Here is an 18,953-nt window from a genome sequence, read left to right as displayed (position 1 = left end):
GCGGTTGAGGGAGTCATGGGGTGGCACGCGGTAAGCCGCCCATGACATCTCGAGTCTGCGGATATGTGAACTCCAGGATTGCTTGGGCGGTCCTCTAAACTCTGGCAGGTTACTCAGCATCAGCTTGCGGTACTCGGCTGGAGCCGGCTGAGGGTCATCCTGGAGCCATCCTGGGGCTTGGTCACCTCCTGGCGCTTGCGGCTGTTCCATCGGGGCAACGGTTCAACGGCGGGACGCAAAGTTATAAAGTAAATAGAATAAATGGTTTGTCACTAGAGGCTTTCTAGCCTAACAGCCAACACTGTTTTTATCACTAGGTTGGTAGTTTAGTTACAAAAATATAGCTTAGCTGTGTTTATCACTAGTTGGATTCTGAGGTGGTAGAGTAGGCTGGTAGGGGTAGATAGATGTTGAGGGTCTGAACTGCTGTCAAGAACTGATTTGGTTTTCCTCTATCACACTATAGCTAGGGGGAGGGAGCTTAAAATTCTTTATTTTTTCTAAAAATATCCCTGTTATATGCTATGGAGTAGCTCCGCTCCGGTGTGTGTGTGTGTGTGTGAAATCTCCCGTCCTTGCAACGCGCTTACGCACCGTCAAATCCGCGCACACGGGTAAAACGCGCACTTATCCCTCAACTCGCTCTCTCATTGGTCCGCTTGTCCGTTGAATTTTATGATATTTCCGCACTCCGTTGCGCTGTCCGTAAATGGCGCTCTGTGTTCCCGGTCACTAGCTCCACACCGTAGACGGACTTAGGTTAGTGTGGGTAGGAGGGGGGAAGCGCGTGAGGGGACGGGGGTAAATCCGTCCGTTCCCCCTGTGAGGAAGGGGGGAGTGCTGTGGGTTTGAAATAACTGTGTGATGAGGTAATGGTGCCTTTTCTCCTTAATCCTAGGCTTATCTATTATATCACCTTGATTGTATTTCCTTCAGTGGAGAGTGGGCTCCTCCCTTTCCTCTGGAATAAGGGGTGTATTGTTGTTGTGCTGTAGGCTTGAGGTGATTAGATTGTGTATCAGGGGCTTTGTTATATTACATTTAGCTTCTATTTGTGTCCTTATCACAATTACATAACAGATTTGTTTACCAACCCTGTTCTATTTTTAGTTGTTATCACAATACACAATAAATCCAAGCCTGTTCTATTTTTAGTTTTATCACAACACAACAATTTGTTTGCCAATCTTTGCTCATAAATCTATTGTTTAGCCATCACACCAGGGTGGTAATCCCTGCAAATGTGATATAATATCTGATTTTCTAGATGGGCGGCTGCGTTGTAGCCTCTCAGGATACTTGGAGTTGACGTAGTTTTCTCTGTTTTGGTGCACTACACTCGTATGTTGGCTCGCAGCTCGCAGCTATGTGGCGTGTTTCAGCCTATCGGCGGCAGGGAATATCCCGTCCTGCTAGCGCCGCTGATCCAAATCCGGCTGATGGCGGCAGGGAATGTCCCGTCCTGCTAGCGCCACTGGTTCGGATCCTGCTATCTCTTGCAGTAGAGTTGGCCTATTTTCAGCCGTTTACACTTATTTGGCTTGTTTCAGCCGGTCCGCAGGCCTGTTTCAGCCCTTTGAGCGCTCAATTCTCCGTTAGATGTCGGCGCTTCTCGCGGTTCTTCGTCAGGTTTCGCTGTCTCGCTTCCACAACTGCCGGGTGCAGAGTTAGACTTTGCTGTCCAGGGTGGGTAATTCAGGTTGCTTGTGTCAGTTTTGCCAGTTTCACTGCTGGGAGTACCTTAGCCTCAGATGCGCGTCTGCTCTACACTTGTGGTTTGCCGTAATCTCACACAGCTGTCACCAAAAGTTGTGGTATCCGCCGAGGATAAATGGCAGACACCGGAGTTCAATTAGATTACGGCAGTGTGACAGACGTGGACACCTTACTATAGAGAAGCTACGCTTCTCTAGCATTCACTAGATAATAATCAACATCTATTTTCAGTTGTTACTTTATTGAAGGTTTAAAGGATACTAAAGCTATATACAACAAACAATAACTACATGGATAGGAATAAATAATCATAACATAAAAGCATTATAATACATATACAATAGTCAGTTTGGGCAATAATGATCCCCCATCCCTGGAAAGGGTGGGGGGAATTAAGAATACAGTTAACCATAATAAAACATGACAGATTCAATCATTAATTCTAGGCATAGGGAGGGGGTCGTCAGACCCCTTCCCCAGGACTCGGGGGAGGGCCATTGACCCTCCACCGAACCCCGGTCAGGGGTGCCATATGCATGGCTCACGGTTGCCGAATACCACACATACACTAGAAGTAAAGAATATTAATTTATTGTTAAAGCCTTTATTGTTAATTCCTAATAATTGTATACTTTCAGGGTACCTATGTGGAAGAAGAGCCTGTTTTCTTGAAATACAAATAATTCAGATGCATGAATTACCTAGATATTTCAAGAACATTCTGGATGTTTGAAAGAAATTGTTAGAATTAAATCTAGAAAACTTTTGCTCATTGAAAAGTTGTAAAATGCTACCATAATGCTTTTTGAATACTGTATTTAAAGCAATATGTTGTCAAAAGTATAATACTTTACAAATAAAAACCTTTTTGTATATGGTCAAAAATATCCCCCCCCCCCCTCCTCTTTCAATGGCATATGTAAAAAAAATGAATTAAAGTAAGTGGTGATAACTCAATCCCCAAAATTAGGAATAAAAGAAAATGAAATCTACCCTCCAGAATATTGCTTTCTTCCTTACCCAGTAATAAGTCCTAAATCTTTGGAACTAACCATTATCCATAACTAAACCACTATAAGAAATAAGTTATTATATCGAATTAGTATAATCACTTCTGTTTTTTGACAGACCCATACCTCTTAGTTTTTCTATGTATAAAAAAATAAGCCAGAGAGGGTTGATTGGGGAATTGGTGCTTCACATAGTGCTTGAGGTGGGATTTTACTTAAATTTTCAATTGTAAAAAAAACTTGATTCAATGTAATTGTACAGTTATAGACTGAATTAAGTGATATTAGTCCAAAATTATTTAAAGTTTTATTTTTTTCTTTTAAATATATTTTAAAGAAATCATGAAATTGATTTTTTTGCTTAAAAATTTGTAAATAAGATGAATATATATTTATGATACTCTTAAATGGATATAGAATACGTGGATATTGTCAAAAATTCTCGCATACCCTGATAAAATGTTTTTCCCAGCTGGCTAATATAACGATTCATCTCATGTCCTCTCCTATGACCTTACCCCATCACCTCCTCTGATCATGGAGGAACGTATTTACTAGGGATATCCGGCCATTTTCAATATCCGGCCGGATAGCGGATATTAAAACTATCCGGTTTCATGATATCCGGCTGATTCTTGACGCCGGATATCCGGTTATCCGGCCGGATATCCGGTAAATTGCCGGATATCGAACGTTGAACGGATATCCGGCATTATAAATCAACCGGATATCCGGTATCCGGTATCCGGCCAAAAAAGTATCCGGCCCAACCTTAGTATTTACTAATATCTGAGGACTATATTAGCAACCCAAATTGGCGACAAAAATTCCCCGTTCACAACATCCACATATTCCATATCCATTCAGTTTTATTAAAAATTGAAAATTATAATATTGCCTGATATAACAGCGAGAAACATTTCATCCAAATATTTGCAAAGTACTTCTCCGCCAATTAAAAATTGATGTTTATGTGTCTGCAGCAATCAGAGACTAAAACCAGAGAGAGAGCGGGGACAGTTGGCTGTTTATTACACTAGTCCCCACACCCATGAAAGTTTTCTTATTCGTTAACTTAACAACTTTGGGGACTTTAGTGAAATTTGATTGGTTGGTTCATGAAGATGAGTGTTAATACGTTTCAATCACTAATTTTAATCTACAGAAGGGGTAATTTTGTGTATCATCATTAAGGATGTACATCAATTTACCGGCCATAGTCTTTAGGCCCCTGGATTATACCCCAAAAAAATACAATATAAAACTGAATTTCTTACTGGTAGAAAAGTAAAAGGCAAAATATTTTTTTGAGATGAAATGTTTTTCGCTGGTACTACACATTGTGATCAGATTTTATAAACATTTTTTGACTGACAATTATTATTATACATAGATGTTGAATCAATGGAATTTACTTTCCTGTATTGCTTCGAAACGGATTAATATCCGGTGGATTAGAACCGGTTCTTTGCCATACTGGAAAAATATGTCTAGCATCGTATTATATCCAGTTTTCTACGAATATGGAAATGTACAATCATAACATTAAAACCAGTTTTTTAGTCCGTGCCTTCGGGCTAAAAAAGCTGGTTTTAATCTTAAAATTGTACATTGTATCCGCGAATAGCTGTTTATAATACGATGCAATAAATAACTATTATTTTGCCTTGAACCTACTCCTTGGAAGCTCAGTTTGAAATCTGTGAAAAAACTAAGTTTGAAGTAATTAGGATTAAATCCTAGAAGTTAATGTGGCTTTTATACATAAATAGGCTGAAAAGCAAATTTTAAAATGTCCCACCCTAGGTTTTTTTCAAAGAGCTCAAACTTGGTTTTTAATGAAAGGTGAATTTTATAATTTATTTGAATTATATTTTAAAACGAATATGAATATATGAATAAAGCACAATCAAAAGTAATCTAATAGCAATAAATTTTCAAACTAAAGGTATGAATTAATTTTTTTTAAATGCTACACAAAATAAGCCTAATTTATTTTTAGAAAAAAAATTAATTTGGTGCATTTCCTTTGATAGAATGTATAAACTGAACATTAACAATTTTGTCCAAAAGTGTTTTAACAAAAACAGACAAATTAATAACAAATAATAGTTATGTTCAAATTGTTGAAAATTGTTTTATTATATAAAGCTATAGATTTTTTTGTTTGAACAGATTTAGTTCTCCATTTTAGGAAAGCTTCACATAGGTCACGTGTAGGTTTAAAGTTACTTATTTTCTTATCAAGCCAGTCACTATCTTCCTAGGGGAGCAGCCACTAGCTGTTGATTAATCGGTATCTTTATAACTAACTTCTAAACATCGTTATAAAACAAGTAAGTTATTACTTATAGACGTACTCTCATGCTCAGTTAAACAGTGGCTGCGCTTAGAAAAATGTGAATTAAAGTATTTTGATGTAAAGAACAAAACAAAAAGAACAAAAAAACACTGCATAATTTCATTTACCTCATTTTTTTACAAACAAATTTAATCGCATTTTTGATCTATCAATGAAATGATTATATTTTGTTTAAGGATTATTTTTTCTCCATAATCTATCCTTAGACTTTAAAGTCTAACAAGAATTCCCCTCTTTTCCATTTGTCATTGCAATTTTCTCAGAATTGATATTTCTATATTTTTGTGACTTATTCTTTTATTTTAGATATAAAAGTACGTTTTTAACATTCATTTTCTATAAAAATATTTCAAGTATAAAACTATTTCTTTTTATCAAAAGAATAACTTTTAATGCTTTAAAATCATTCTAAATTACTTAATATTTCTAACTGGGTCAACTGAAGTTTTTAACTAATTCAGACAATTTTGTTCTTCCCCTTTTAAAACCCTTTACCCAGTGCAAAAAAGCTTGGACGTCCTTGCTCTGTAATAGATAATAACAAATAAAAAGAACTGCCAATTTTGATTGTTCGAAAAGCTAAAGAGAATTTTTTTTACAACGACTATATAAGGCTTTAAATTGTTGCTTTTTAAATAACTAGCGGCTACGCCCCTAGAGGCCTCTAGTGGCACTTTGAATGTTTTTTTTATGTATAATATCTAATTAGAGAAATAATTGGTTTATGTTTCGTTCAAGTCTCTTTTTCGGGAGGGGTAATTTTTTTCTAGGGGCGATTTCTCTTGGGAGGGTGGTGGTACCCTCCCCCAAAATAGTTATAAACCTTCCCGGGACCTATGAGAAGCTACCCTGTTAAGGAGAACCCGATCGGTTCAGCGGTTAGCGAGATCCTTCGGTACAAACACACAGACAAACACACAGACATCCTGTTACTTTAGTATAAGGATAGCAACTAATAAAGATAAGATATATATTTTTACAAAGTTTACATCTTCAAATTCAAATTGTAAATTTGGCCACAGGATTCATTTCAAAAATTTATACTGTAATATACTTTTTTAATTTCATCTTTTGATTCAAATATAGCCTTTTAGGATTTAGTTAGCATTAGAGTAAAGAGTGTTATTTTTTGCGTAATTCCGTAAAGTTGGATGTTCAGTTGTAGTCAAATTATCTTTTTAGGTCGAGGTGTACTAAATTATAACCAAATGTATATGTATGTAATGGTCCATAATTAAGAATAGTTTGACTGTTAGCATTTGACTACAACCTAACACCAACCTTACGGAATTTTGTGAAAAAATACCCTCTTTATGGAAAATATATTAGACTGTCGACGTTATTATAATGTAAATTAGACTTAATACCAGTGCGTCGGTAATACATCAATTTATGACAGCCTTTCATCAAAAACACGATTTTTTATTCAAATTACATAATAATGATGAAACGTAAAGAAAATTTCTAATGGTTTTCATTCATGAGTTAACATAGTTTTTTATTAAAAGAGAGAGAGAGAGAGAGAGAGAGAGAGAGAGAGGACAATTGGCTGTTAATTACACTAGTCCCCAAAGTTTTATAATAACTTTGGAGACTTATTGGCTCATTTAGTTAAGTGTTCAAACGTTTCAACGACTAATTTGAATATGCAGAAGGGGTAATTTGTGTACATATATTTATCAGTTTTTGTCTTATCCCTTTAGATCCATGTTTACATTCAGTAGATACAAAAGGTTTCTGAATTAAAATCCTAAATGAAATGCTAAAAAAATATAGTATAAATTCCTTATTTTTATTATCCTGAGCCTTATCAGTTTAATCTAACAAAAATGGAAATAATCTATAATATACATTCCTTTCTGTGCAACCACAAGTTTATGAAACCATATTAAAAATCTATACACTATATACTGTACAAATTTTATAAATAAGTCTAGGTGTTCCAAAATTTTTCCACTGCAAACAAACCTAAACATCCATTCTTTTAAAATTAACTCATGGATAGAGATTTTTACTTTTAAAAAGTTTTTAAAGGTATTTTTTTTTCGTTTATTTTCTGTAAAGTTGTGAATTAACGTTTAGTCAAATGCGCTTATTAATTCAAACCTTAATTTTGACCGTTTTATGTATATATATCTATAATACAAAGTAGAACGATGTCTGTCTGTCCGTCTGTCTTTCTGTCCGTCCGTCTGTCTGTCTGTCCGTCCCTTAAGATCTCAGTAACCACTGAACCGATCGGATTCTACTCTTCAGGGAATATACCTACTGGTCCTGTGGTGCTTATAGGCTATTTTTATCATAACTCGACTTTTTACAAAATAAACAGCCTAAAACCATCTGAGGACCTATAAGAAGCTTCACTATATCGGTTCATTTTTGAGTTAGATCCTTCAGTACAGACAAAAAAAAGCTTTTTACTTTGGAAGACCACTCCTTGTCCACAGGAGCTTGGTCAATTTTGGTATAAACTGCACACAAACATAGTTCACTTTTATTGCACATATTTTGCACACATGCACACATATGGCAAAATATATCCTGATACAAATGTAACAGGATGTCCGTGGGTATGTGTGTGTGTTGCAAAGGATAACAATAACCACTGAACCAATATGGTTATTTTTTACAGTGAAGCTTCTAATTGATCCAGAGATGGTTTATAACTAATTTTAAGGGAGGTTGCCTGCACCCCCTCCTCCTTCAAGAGAACTCGCCCCTATAAAAAATACATCCCCATTTTTTTTTCCTTTTCAAAACTAAATTCTATGGAATATATTTGGGATCTCGGGTCTAACAAAACTGGATTTAATCTTACATTTAATTGTACATTTTTATATCAGCGAAAAGCTGTTTATAATACGATACGATAACTAACTAATCAATAGTTTTTGTATATAAAGTATAATTTTATTATTAAACTAAGGAGAACAAACATGCATAGATCTGAAAGAGCAGAACTAGCCAATAAAAAGCTAGTCAAATATTTTTACGGCATATTTTACTTACTTGTTATGCAGCTATTTTTTCTCACTTTTTTCATTCTTTTTTTAGTAGCATCTCCGCTCTATAAGCTTTTCATAAAGAGAGAGAGAGGGGACAATGCGTTGTTTATTACACTAGTCCCCAAAGTTTCATAATAACGTTTTCTTATTTGTTGACTTTGGGGACTTCAGCAAATTCAGATTGATTGATTCATTAATTTGAGTATTGGTTGACTATTATTGCTGCGCTACATAAAAAATAATTTTTGCTTGTTAGAGTGAGGTTTTTTTAATCTTTCTAATTGCAGACTTTGTCTTTAGCCTCTTTAAATTGTGGATTTTTCTCGTTTTATTAAACAGAATTGTGATCAATCATTAATGTGTATATAAACATATAGCTTTTATAGAAGGTAACAAGGTTTTTTTTGATTATTAACATTTTGTGAAAATTATAAACAAGGATTACAACAAATTATTTTAAAAATCCAACTAAAAATATTTTTTGTAATATTGGTCAGCCATAATTTCTGCATAGTTTTCAATTTTAACGTAAATATTGCTGAACATTGGCATTTATGACGGTTCAATCTACATCTCTTTCTTTCCCCACACACAAAATTGTGCGTTTTGTCAAATGCGCTTACTAAGTCAAACTGTTCTTAATAATCACTTTTGACTAAATGCTAACACACAACTTTACGGAAAATTTTACGAAAAAATTACCCTCTTTTCTTTATCCTTAACCCAGTTTCATGATTCAAAATATGCAATTCTTTGCAGTTATGATCGCACACCAATTAATCCATGTGGAAACAATTGTAAAGTTAAGGTTGATAATGATATGCAACATATATGTACATATTATATATAAATCATATACATAGAGTTGGATATTAAATTTAGATTATTAATCTGTTTTTTTTTAGTAGCGAAGCTACTCTATGATTTAATATGTCTGTTCATCCAACAGTCCACAACACTTTGGGGCCGGTAAATGTGATCTAAGATAGGAGGCTGAAACTTCTTGTCAACATTCCCATCATTATGGAGCATAATAAACTAGTAATCAACCATGATGTTTTTTTTTATGTTTTTCATATTTTCCCATATGGTGTAATTAGTCTGAGTTTCAAAATATTGTAGAAAAGGGCATCAAAATTAAATTTCCCATTGTTCTAAGCGTTCAGTATGTAATTTACATAGATCGAGGGTCTGTCAATCATAATACAAAATATAAACATAATGAATTTTAAAATATTAGTAGGTTTCGTTACTTTTTCACCTATATATCCATATTCTTGACTTTAGTAATATTCTTTAAATCTCCATGTCCGTGTTCTTATCCATTTTTGGTTTTCGCTGCTTATGGATGTTGTCATCCTTGTTTATTTTGTAAGAAGAAAAGTGTCAATACCTTTGTAAATTTTCTAAAATACTTATCCTTTATAAAGATAATAGGATATGTGTCTGGTCATCCGTGAGTTTGTTTGTCAGTAGCGAAAGATCTCACTAACTGCTAAACCGATATGGCTCTTCTTTTGCAAAACAATTTTGTGGAGGATCACGTCAACCTTTCTTAGAGAAATCACCCTTGGAAAATTTTTACCATCCCTGTTGATTTAAAAATATTTGTTTTTTTCATTTTAAGCTCTGCGTGTTTTGACCGAATACAGCCTTGTTGTGTATTATGAAAGCGAATCAAAATATCAATTTTATTTGACGAACAAAAACAATTTAATCATATTATTTGTCTCCGTCGTTTCTCTTACTTTCGTGGACAGGGATAAGGCTTCTGATGAAAGTGTCTTGAGGCCAAACATTTCAATTATGCAAAATTGATCAATTTTAAGATGATATTTTATATTTTCTTATACATTTATATTCTGATTATTCAGCTTTGACACTATACAAGTTTTAATGTCCGTTTGTCCTACCGTTTCAGTGCTTCGCTTTTATGGATGTTGTCATCCTTGTTTCCATAACAATTGTTCTTTAGTATTTACGATAATGATTTGGAAACAAGAATTTTTCCTGTCTTTGACAGTCTTAGCTTGTCTGTCTGCCTAACTCTGACAGTCTTAGCTTGTCTGTCTGCCTAACTCTGACAGTCTTAGCTTGTTTGTCTGCCTAACTCTGACAGTCTTAGCTTGTCTGTCTGCCTAACTCTGACAGTCTTAGCTTGTCTGTCTGCCTAACTCTGACAGTCTGACTTTTTCGCTCTGCGTCTGCCTGCCTGCCTTTGTATGTCATTGCTTGTCTTTAACTGTCTCTTTTTTATTTATCTGTCATTCTCTCTATCTATTTGTCTCTGTCTTTCTGTTTGTCTTTGTCTATCTGTCTCTAATCGTCTGTCTCAATCTTCGAATGTTTTTGTTTCAGGTCACAATTCCCTGCTTTTGTTTTTTTCACTTTTTCCTTCCTTTCTCTCTATTTCTCTCTCTCTCTCTCTCTTTCTCTTTCTTTAATTCTCTCTCTCTCTCTCTCTCTATCTCTCTCTCTCTCTCTCCCTGTCTCTTTTTTTTCTCTTCCCTCTCTCTCTCTCTAAGTAACTTATATTTTCCTTATCTCTAAGTTCCAATTTGACTTATTTTGTCGGAGTAAATGTTCCAATAACAATCCTTCAAATAAGAATTATTAGGGTTGCAATGAAAACTCACTGTGGTCAGTAGGATGGGTCGATTTTCACCATTTTTAAAAAAAATATCAATAGATAATTATATGATAAATAATGTATTATATATGTCAGACTTAATGAGAGCAGGAATATTTTAAAATTGATTTATACTGCATAAAAAAAACCAGAAACATTAATTTTTCTGAACATTACACAGTTTTCCAACTCGCAACTGTGGCAAAACACGTAGTGCATCCTCTTGTTGTCGGGAAGGTGAAAGGGTTTAAATCTCAGTTTAACACAGCGTCAAAACTAAAGTTATTTAAAATTGGTACCTCATGCTTTTATGTCAGGTGCACAACATGAATATTTTGAGTAGGGAAAATGCTTTGGCTCAAAACAGGCACAACTCATTACAACGCACAAATGTCGTGCAATCAAAGTTTGCTTGTCTGTAATTTAAGGGCTTGTGACCTTATAATCATTCACAATGCACATCAATAAGCAATATTTGGTTTAGAGGCCCACCAATAAGATATCGTGGTCCTCTAAAGTCTATTCTATGCTACAATATTCTCCAACATGTGTTCCAGTCAACAAATTCAGCGGCATTATATGCGTTAGTCCCCAAAGTCTTTAAACACAGTCAAAATAAGAAAAGTTGCAATAGTTCCAGTACCCAATGTCCAAGACAGCCAAGGAAATGAATTGTAGATACATTATCCTATCCCTATATCTCTGTGTATGAGTGCTGGTCATCTAGTTATCTGTCACAATCCTATTTATAATGTTTTGCTCAATAAAGATCTAGAGAAAGATGGATTAGTTCAAGGTTATTATGTTGATGGTTTAACCAAGAAGTTGGCGTTTATAAAATTAAAGCTTTTCCTACTTCTAATTAAAAAATAAATAGAAAAAAAACAGGCTGGGACCTTCCTTTTAAAGCACGGTATCTATAAACTATACATAATGATTTTACATAAAAAAGGTGTAACAAATGTGTCTTTTTTCCCTTAATATGGAAGTTAAATGCAAAGTTTTTAGATATATATCTCTGTTTTAATATGTCAAACGTTCTACTAAAGTTCAAAGTACTCAATAGTGGGGTCCTATCATTATACTCTCTTTGACAATACATTGTCTTAATCCTTTTGAGCTAAGTTTGCTTCTTTCATCTAAAATTTTAACCTGTTATTTTAGCTGCAGATAGCGGATTTTGGAAATTAAATCAATGTTAAACCAAACATTATAAAATCTTTGACAATCCATTTGGCTAAAATTGCTGACCTCAATTCAATTTTAAACCTCTTATTATGTTTACCTTGACAAAACTACAGTTTTATAGCATTTAAACTTTTATTTTTAAACTTTTATTTATGAAAGTTATTACAATTTTTGTATTTTATCAATGCCTCGAATTAAAATTTTGGCACTCAAATTAATGTTAAACCCATCAATATAACAACTTTGACAATGCTATGGTCTCAATCCATTTGAGCTAAAATTGCTGACTTCAACTCAAATTTTACTGTAGATATAATGTTTGATCTCTAAAATGAAGCATTTACACAAACTCAGAGAAAAGGGAAAAAGATTTATAAAAAAGTAGTGTCTACGATCCCTAGAAACCTCTATGGACACTTAAGGTGGGAGGGTCTAAGTCGACCCCCTCCTCCGCATTTTCAATTTGAGTTTTTGGGGTGGGGGGGTCATTTTTATTTGGGTTGTGGAGATACCCTCCCTCAAAATAGTTTTAAACCTTCTATGGACCTATTAGAAGCTTCACTGTAAAGGAGAACCATATCGGTTCAGTGGTGAGCTGAATTCTTCGCTACAAACTACTTTATATTGTAGGATATACAAGTTGCTTTAAATATTTTTTAAAAAATTAAGCATACTAGTACATAGATACCCCCTAAGCCTCTAGGGACTCTGTATTCTAAGATGCAGAGAGGAACTAGAACAAGGATGACAACATCCATAAGTAGCGAAGCATAAACAATTAAATAAGAGTTTAGATATTAGTTGACAAAAGCATGTATATTAGGAAAAAATCACGAAACCTTTTCAACATTTGTTTTTAATTTCTTAATATTTATTTATATTTCAGTACTATGACTAACAGACTGACGGTCAAAGTAAATTACATACTGGATGCTCAGAACAACGGGAAATTTAATTTTGATATTTTTAACTACAAAAATTTAAAAAAAACGGACCATAAACACCAAAGATATGAAGAAAAATGTGAAAAATATAAAAATAGCCAAAAACCTGCAAAAAGGCAGTCTGACCGCCATTGATGTGTTCTTGAAACGAAAAGAAATTTAATTTTGATATCTATAACTGAAAAACTTAGGAAATTGGGCCATAAACACCAAAGGTATGGAGAAAAATGTGAAAAATACAAAAATAGCCTAAAACCTGCTTAAAGGCAGTCTGACGGTCATAGTTGTTTTCTTGAAACGACAGGAAATTTAATTTTGATTCTATAACTGAAAAATTTTTGGAAATCGGACCATAAACACCAAAGATATGGAGAAAAATGTGAAAAATACAAAAATAGCCTAAAACCTGCTAAAAAGCGGTCCTATCGCCATTGATGTTTTATAGTTAATTGTGCTCCTTGATGATGGGAATGTTGTCAAAAAATTTCAGCCTTTTATCTTTTATAGGAGCCGAGAAAATCACGTTTCCCCCAAACTAAGACAGACAGACGGACATACGGACAGACGGACATTTCAAATTATAGAGTAGCTTCGCTACTAAAAATTACTTACCCCATTATATGAATTAGTTTTTTCTCGGCTCCTATAAAAGATAAAAGGCTGAATTTTTTTGACAACATTCCTATTATCAAGGAGCACAATTAACTATAAAACATCAATGGCGGTAGGACCACTTTTTAGCTGGTTTTAGGCTATTTTTTGTATTTTTCACATTTTTCTCCATATCTTTAGTGTTTATGGTCCGATTTCCAAAATTTTTTCAGTTATAGAATCAAAATTAAATTTCCTGTCGTTTCAAGAAAACAACTATGATGGTCAGACTGCCTTTAAGCAGGTTTTAGGCTATTTTTGTATTTTTCACATTTTTCTCCATACCTTTGGTGTTTATGGCCCAATTTCCAAAGTTTTTCAGTTATAGATATCAAAATTAAATTTCCTTTCGTTTCAAGAACACATCAATGGCGGTCAGACTGCCTTTTTGCAGGTTTTTGGCTATTTTTATATTTTTCACATTTTTCTTCATATCTTTGGTGTTTATGGTCCGTTTTTTTTTAAATTTTTGTAGTTAAAAATATCAATATTAAATTTCCCGTTGTTCTGAGCATCCAGTATGTAATTTACTTTGACCGTCAGTCTGTTAGTCATAGTACTGAAATATAAATAAATATTAAGAAATTAAAAACAAATGTTGAAAAGGTTTCGTGATTTTTTCCTAATATACATGCTTTTGTCAACTAATATCTAAATTCTTAATTTAATTGTTTATGCTTCGCTACTTATGGATGTTGTCATCCTTGTTATTTATATAAATATATATATTAAAAAGAAGTATATTGCTCTGTAAGTTTATTTAGAAATCAACATAATATTAATCTAAACTTTTGAAATACATAAAACAATATTTTTGTGTTATATATATTTATCCCTGTCAATCTGGTTTTTGGGGTTTTTGTAGTTTTGGTGGGATTAAGTTAGTATGTTTATAGTCAGTTTGGATTTATTTTAGCTAGGTGAAAGAACATTGTGGTTATGCCAAGAACAAGAGATAAGTTATTTTATAAATTTTATTATTTTACTAATTGTTTTTGAATTAAAAATTCCATTTCGGATTTAATTCAATGTGTTGCACTTGTTTAACTAAGAAACTAAGGAAAGAAGTAAGATGTTTTTTTGTAAAAAATATATATTGTGTGTGTACGAAGTTTATCTGTAATTGTGTATAAATATTTATGAGAATAAAACTGAAAAACCCTTTATTTTTATATGGTTTTAGTAAAAATGTTCTGATTAATAAAACGGTTAAGTAAATAGTTAATATAGATATTTTATTTTTAAAAAATATTTTGTGATTGTAAGGTGTATAGCTAAGCTTGAATATAAGAAATTGTTGTGCATGATTTTAAAATTTTTGATTAACCAAATTTTAAGCAAAAAAGTTTTTCTTTCAAATTTGGGCTAAGCAGTCAGCAAAAAACCTTCTAGGATAATGATTAAATCTAATTAAACAAATCTAATGTGTTAAAATTTGTTATAGGCAATAGTGCAAGAACACAATTAAGCCCGGAACAAAGCAGTGAGCCCCAAGATAATTGTAGCGCTCCACAGGGACCTGAAAATCCTTTAAACATAGCCGGGGGATTGCTTTCCCTTCGTACAAGGTCTAGGAAGGGGGTAAATACTGGTGGAGCTTCTGCAGGGACTTCAGGACGTAGTTCCAATAGGCGAAGACAAAATGTAAGCTATGAACATGCCCAGCCTACTTTTGACGAAGAAGAAAATACCCATGAAAGCCTAAAAGTATTTTTATCCTCCCAGGTTCAGAGCTTAAAAGTTAATCTTGAGAACCATGTCAAAGAAACCCAAGCACAGTTCCTGAAAAACATATCAGGGCATTTAGCGTATATGGACAAAAAGTTTTGAATAGTGAATATAATCAAAAACATTATGACCGTGTACAGGCCTTTAAACATTTTGTATTTGATGCAAAGTACGCCCTAGAAAACGAAAATTTAGAAGATGTACTCGTACATTTAGACGCTTGTTATGAAGCATTTTTGTCTTACGAGAGAGAGATTATATTGGCAGATAAGGCAGAGAAGAGAAAGACGTACGTTCCATAGAGAGACAGATATTAGAAGAAAGGCGTAGACAATAAAGAAAAAATCGCCGCTATTCTAAATAGGTAATAATTGTTATTTGGTATAAATTGTTTTGCTGGGGTTTATGAGGATATTTACAATAAATTATCATTATTGACAAAATATTGAGGGCAATTAATGGAATGAAAAGGAGAATGGCATATTTAGAAATTAATTGTGTTTTAAAAATAGATTCGCAAAGTTAGAATATTGATAATTTTAGTCTACATAATATGTAAGTTTTAATTAAGTGTATTTGTTGGTAATGGAAATTCTGTATAATATATTGATGTTAATTTTTGTTTAGAAGTGTTTCAATCTCTCAAACTAGGAATTCTCTACTTTATAAGGACAGGGGAAAAAGAAAACTGATTAATCAGAGCTGCCACTTCCAAAAATGGCTAGGATACAGAAAGGTAAAAGTTAGAGTAGCTTCGCTCTTTCTTTTATTGATATATCTAGTATAGAATGAGTATTGTGAATTATCAGGGAGGAAGGGAGGGGACAATGGATCGAATATTCATATTTTAGACTTTGGGGACTGGCTTAAAGGGAATGTGCATGAATTTAGCAGTTTCTGACTGACTTTGGGGACTAAAATATGAATGACGTCACGAGAAATCATGCAACATGACGGGGCATTCTTATAAAAACTAGCGCAATAATAAAAATGTAAACAATAAACAAACAGACAGAAAATTTTTACTTTAATTGTTTTATAATCATAATGAAAAAATAATTATGGAATATTTGTCTGCAGTTATGATTATAGAAATTATTGTATTTATTTTTTTTAAATTAATAATTAAATTGCTTTTAGATATCTTTCATTAATCAAATTTAAAATAAATGAGTTATAAAGTAGCTACGCTAATAGAATATATTTTCTGCTGTTGATTATAGCTCAGTGTATGGCAATATTAGAAAGAAATACATACACAAACAAGCGTCTCAATATACACACACATTTCTGAATAAAAATTTAGTGACACGTGGCGATTTTTGGTTTCCTTTTTTAAATGTTTTATGACAAGATATGATATAATATTTGTATCCTTTTATATATAGTAATACGTTTTTTGTATGTTGATATAGTTCTCCATTTTAGAGGGCATTACATTACAAGATAAAATTTAGTCTAGTGATGATTTTATAAAAATTTTAAAAGCGAAGCTTTTTATAATTTAAGGGTTGGTCTGTCCGTACGTCTGTCCATTACGGTTAGCTCATTTTGTTAAATTAAACAGATTAGAATTGTCCTATCGATTTAAAACTTTACATGATGATTTCTATAACAATTAGGTATGACTTGGAAATCGAAGCAACTCTATAAGAATCTTTAATATTTTTCAGATGAAATCTTGTATAAAATGCAAACAAGCAGAAAATGTGATACTGCCTAGGTTTCCAGGAAAACAACAAAATGGTTACGGTATATATACATTTTTTATCAAAACAAAGTTGACAACTGCCAAAGCATAGAAATTTAAATATTAAGAAAATATGTTGTAATTAATGGAATGTTAGGAAGGGAAAGACATACAGATTGATATTTTTAATCATACTGTACCTTTGCCACTAATTATTAACAATTAGAAGATTGCTTTTCGGTTATCATTTCATTCTTATTAGGTACCTAATTTTGAGAAAAGTAAGGGAATAGTGAATAGTCCCTTACGTAACATCGCCCCATATGGGGCTATTCTTTGTATTTTTAAAATGGCTTTTTATAGGTTATTTTAGGTTAGGCTAGGTTAGGTTAGGTTTTATTGGGTTAGATGATTGCCCCACAGGGTTAGTTAATGGCCCGTTGGGTTAGAGCCTCCCACAGGGGCTATAAATAGGAAAAAAGCTACTGTGAAAAATACGAAGAATCGCCCCATATGGTGCGATGTTACGAAAGGGACTATATCCAAAAGTAATTTCCAGTTATGGTTTTTTAACTAGGTAGCAGTAGGTAATAATTTCATTGGTATTTATATTAGTGCCGAATTAATATTTTTGCCTTTCAGTTAAGCCTAAAAATACTAAAAAAAATATTTATTTCAGATGACTAACAAAGAGAAAATTAGCTTTCCTGAAAGAAGATGTTATTGATATGGTGCGAACGTGCAAGAAAGAAGTTAAGTTACATCACGGAGGGTATCTGCAGCGTGTAGGGGTGGTCCGTAGTTTGACATTTACATAATTTTATTTTTTTTTAAAGCGAAGCTTTTCTATGATTACGGTCGGTCCGTCCGTACGTCCGTCCGTACCTCAGTCACAGAGAGTTAGCTCTTTTCGTTAATTTAAACAGGTTAGAATTGTCCTATCGATTCCAAACTTTGCATGATGATTCCGGTAATAGTTCGGTACAATTTAGAAAGTGTAGCAACCCTATAATCAATACCAGAATGTCCGTACATCCATTTGAAACATGTCGATTTTTAACTTTTTTGATAACAAATTATCCGATTCTTCAGATTTTTTGAAAACTGATTTCTATTACAACAAGGTACAATGTTATAAGCAAAGCATCTCTATAAATAAGTCCTAAAAATTTAAGTATGTCCTTAAACAGTATTATCTATTTATGCAGTTTTGCAACAAATTTACCTACAATATTGTTTGTACTGAAGCATTAATATTCTGCTAATTCAGTTCTGACAATCTACAAGTGTTAATATTCGTTTGTCCTTCCATTACAGAGCTTCGCTTTTATGGATGTTGTCATCCTTGTTTAAGTTTATTTAAAAGGGGGTCATTTAGAAGTTTATTTTACTTTTATCAATTTGTTTTATCTGATACTTTCCAAAATATGTTTTATTAAGACTTTATCAATAAAAAGTAATTTTTTTGTAACTAGACCAAATATAATTAAGAATTAGAACCATAAATCTAAATACAAAACTAAAAATATCCTTGAGACATTCTATTCTGCAACCTTTTTTATTCATAAACAAATTTTAATCAAGTTATTTTGTTTATACCTAGTGTTGTAACTGTGTAGGTACGTCTTAAACTGACAATTTTTTTAGATTTTAAAAAGTTAATCTAATTGATTTTATTTTTATTAATTATTTTGTTGTAATTAAATCAGGGTAGCCCCTTTCGTGACAACACCCCTTAAGGGGAGTTTCTTTGTATTTTCACAGTAGCTTTTCTCCTATTTCCAGCCCCAAGCAATTTTGAAAATACGACGAATCGCCCCTTAAGGGGTGTTGCCACGAATGGGACTACATTTTAGGGAAGATGCATAAAGGTCCTGAAATCCTTTTAGACTGTTTTTATCATTAAAATCTTAAGATGGTTTTATGCTATTTTTCTACGCTAAATTCTAAAACTAATATTCTTTAGTAAATGAATTGCTACCAAGTTCTTTATCTTGATAATCAGAGGCTTTTAGTAAAGTAGAATTTGG

At 33.0% G+C, this 18,953-nt stretch overlaps 1 protein-coding gene across 2 annotated transcripts in view; it reads left to right on the top strand.

The window, feature by feature from the left end:
- The window catches only part of LOC145335437 (uncharacterized), a 74,563-nt gene extending 71,290 nt beyond the window's left edge, over nt 1-3,273 (top strand). For both annotated transcript variants that reach the window (XM_080181182.1, XM_080181183.1), the window contains exon 8: nt 2,355-3,273. In XM_080181182.1, the coding sequence (XP_080037308.1) occupies nt 2,355-2,399 (45 nt within the window). In that variant the 3' untranslated portion in view covers nt 2,400-3,273. The remainder of the gene's footprint in view (nt 1-2,354) is intronic.
- The last annotated feature ends 15,680 nt before the right edge of the window (nt 3,274-18,953 follow it).

This window comes from Acartia tonsa, chromosome 13 (assembly GCF_053477335.1).
Source record: "Acartia tonsa isolate MP-2025a chromosome 13, ASM5347733v1, whole genome shotgun sequence".
In the NCBI taxonomy this organism is placed as follows: domain Eukaryota; kingdom Metazoa; phylum Arthropoda; class Copepoda; order Calanoida; family Acartiidae; genus Acartia; species Acartia tonsa.
The sequence above is the reverse complement of the archived record's forward strand: the minus strand, read 5'-3'. Positions and strand labels throughout refer to the sequence as shown.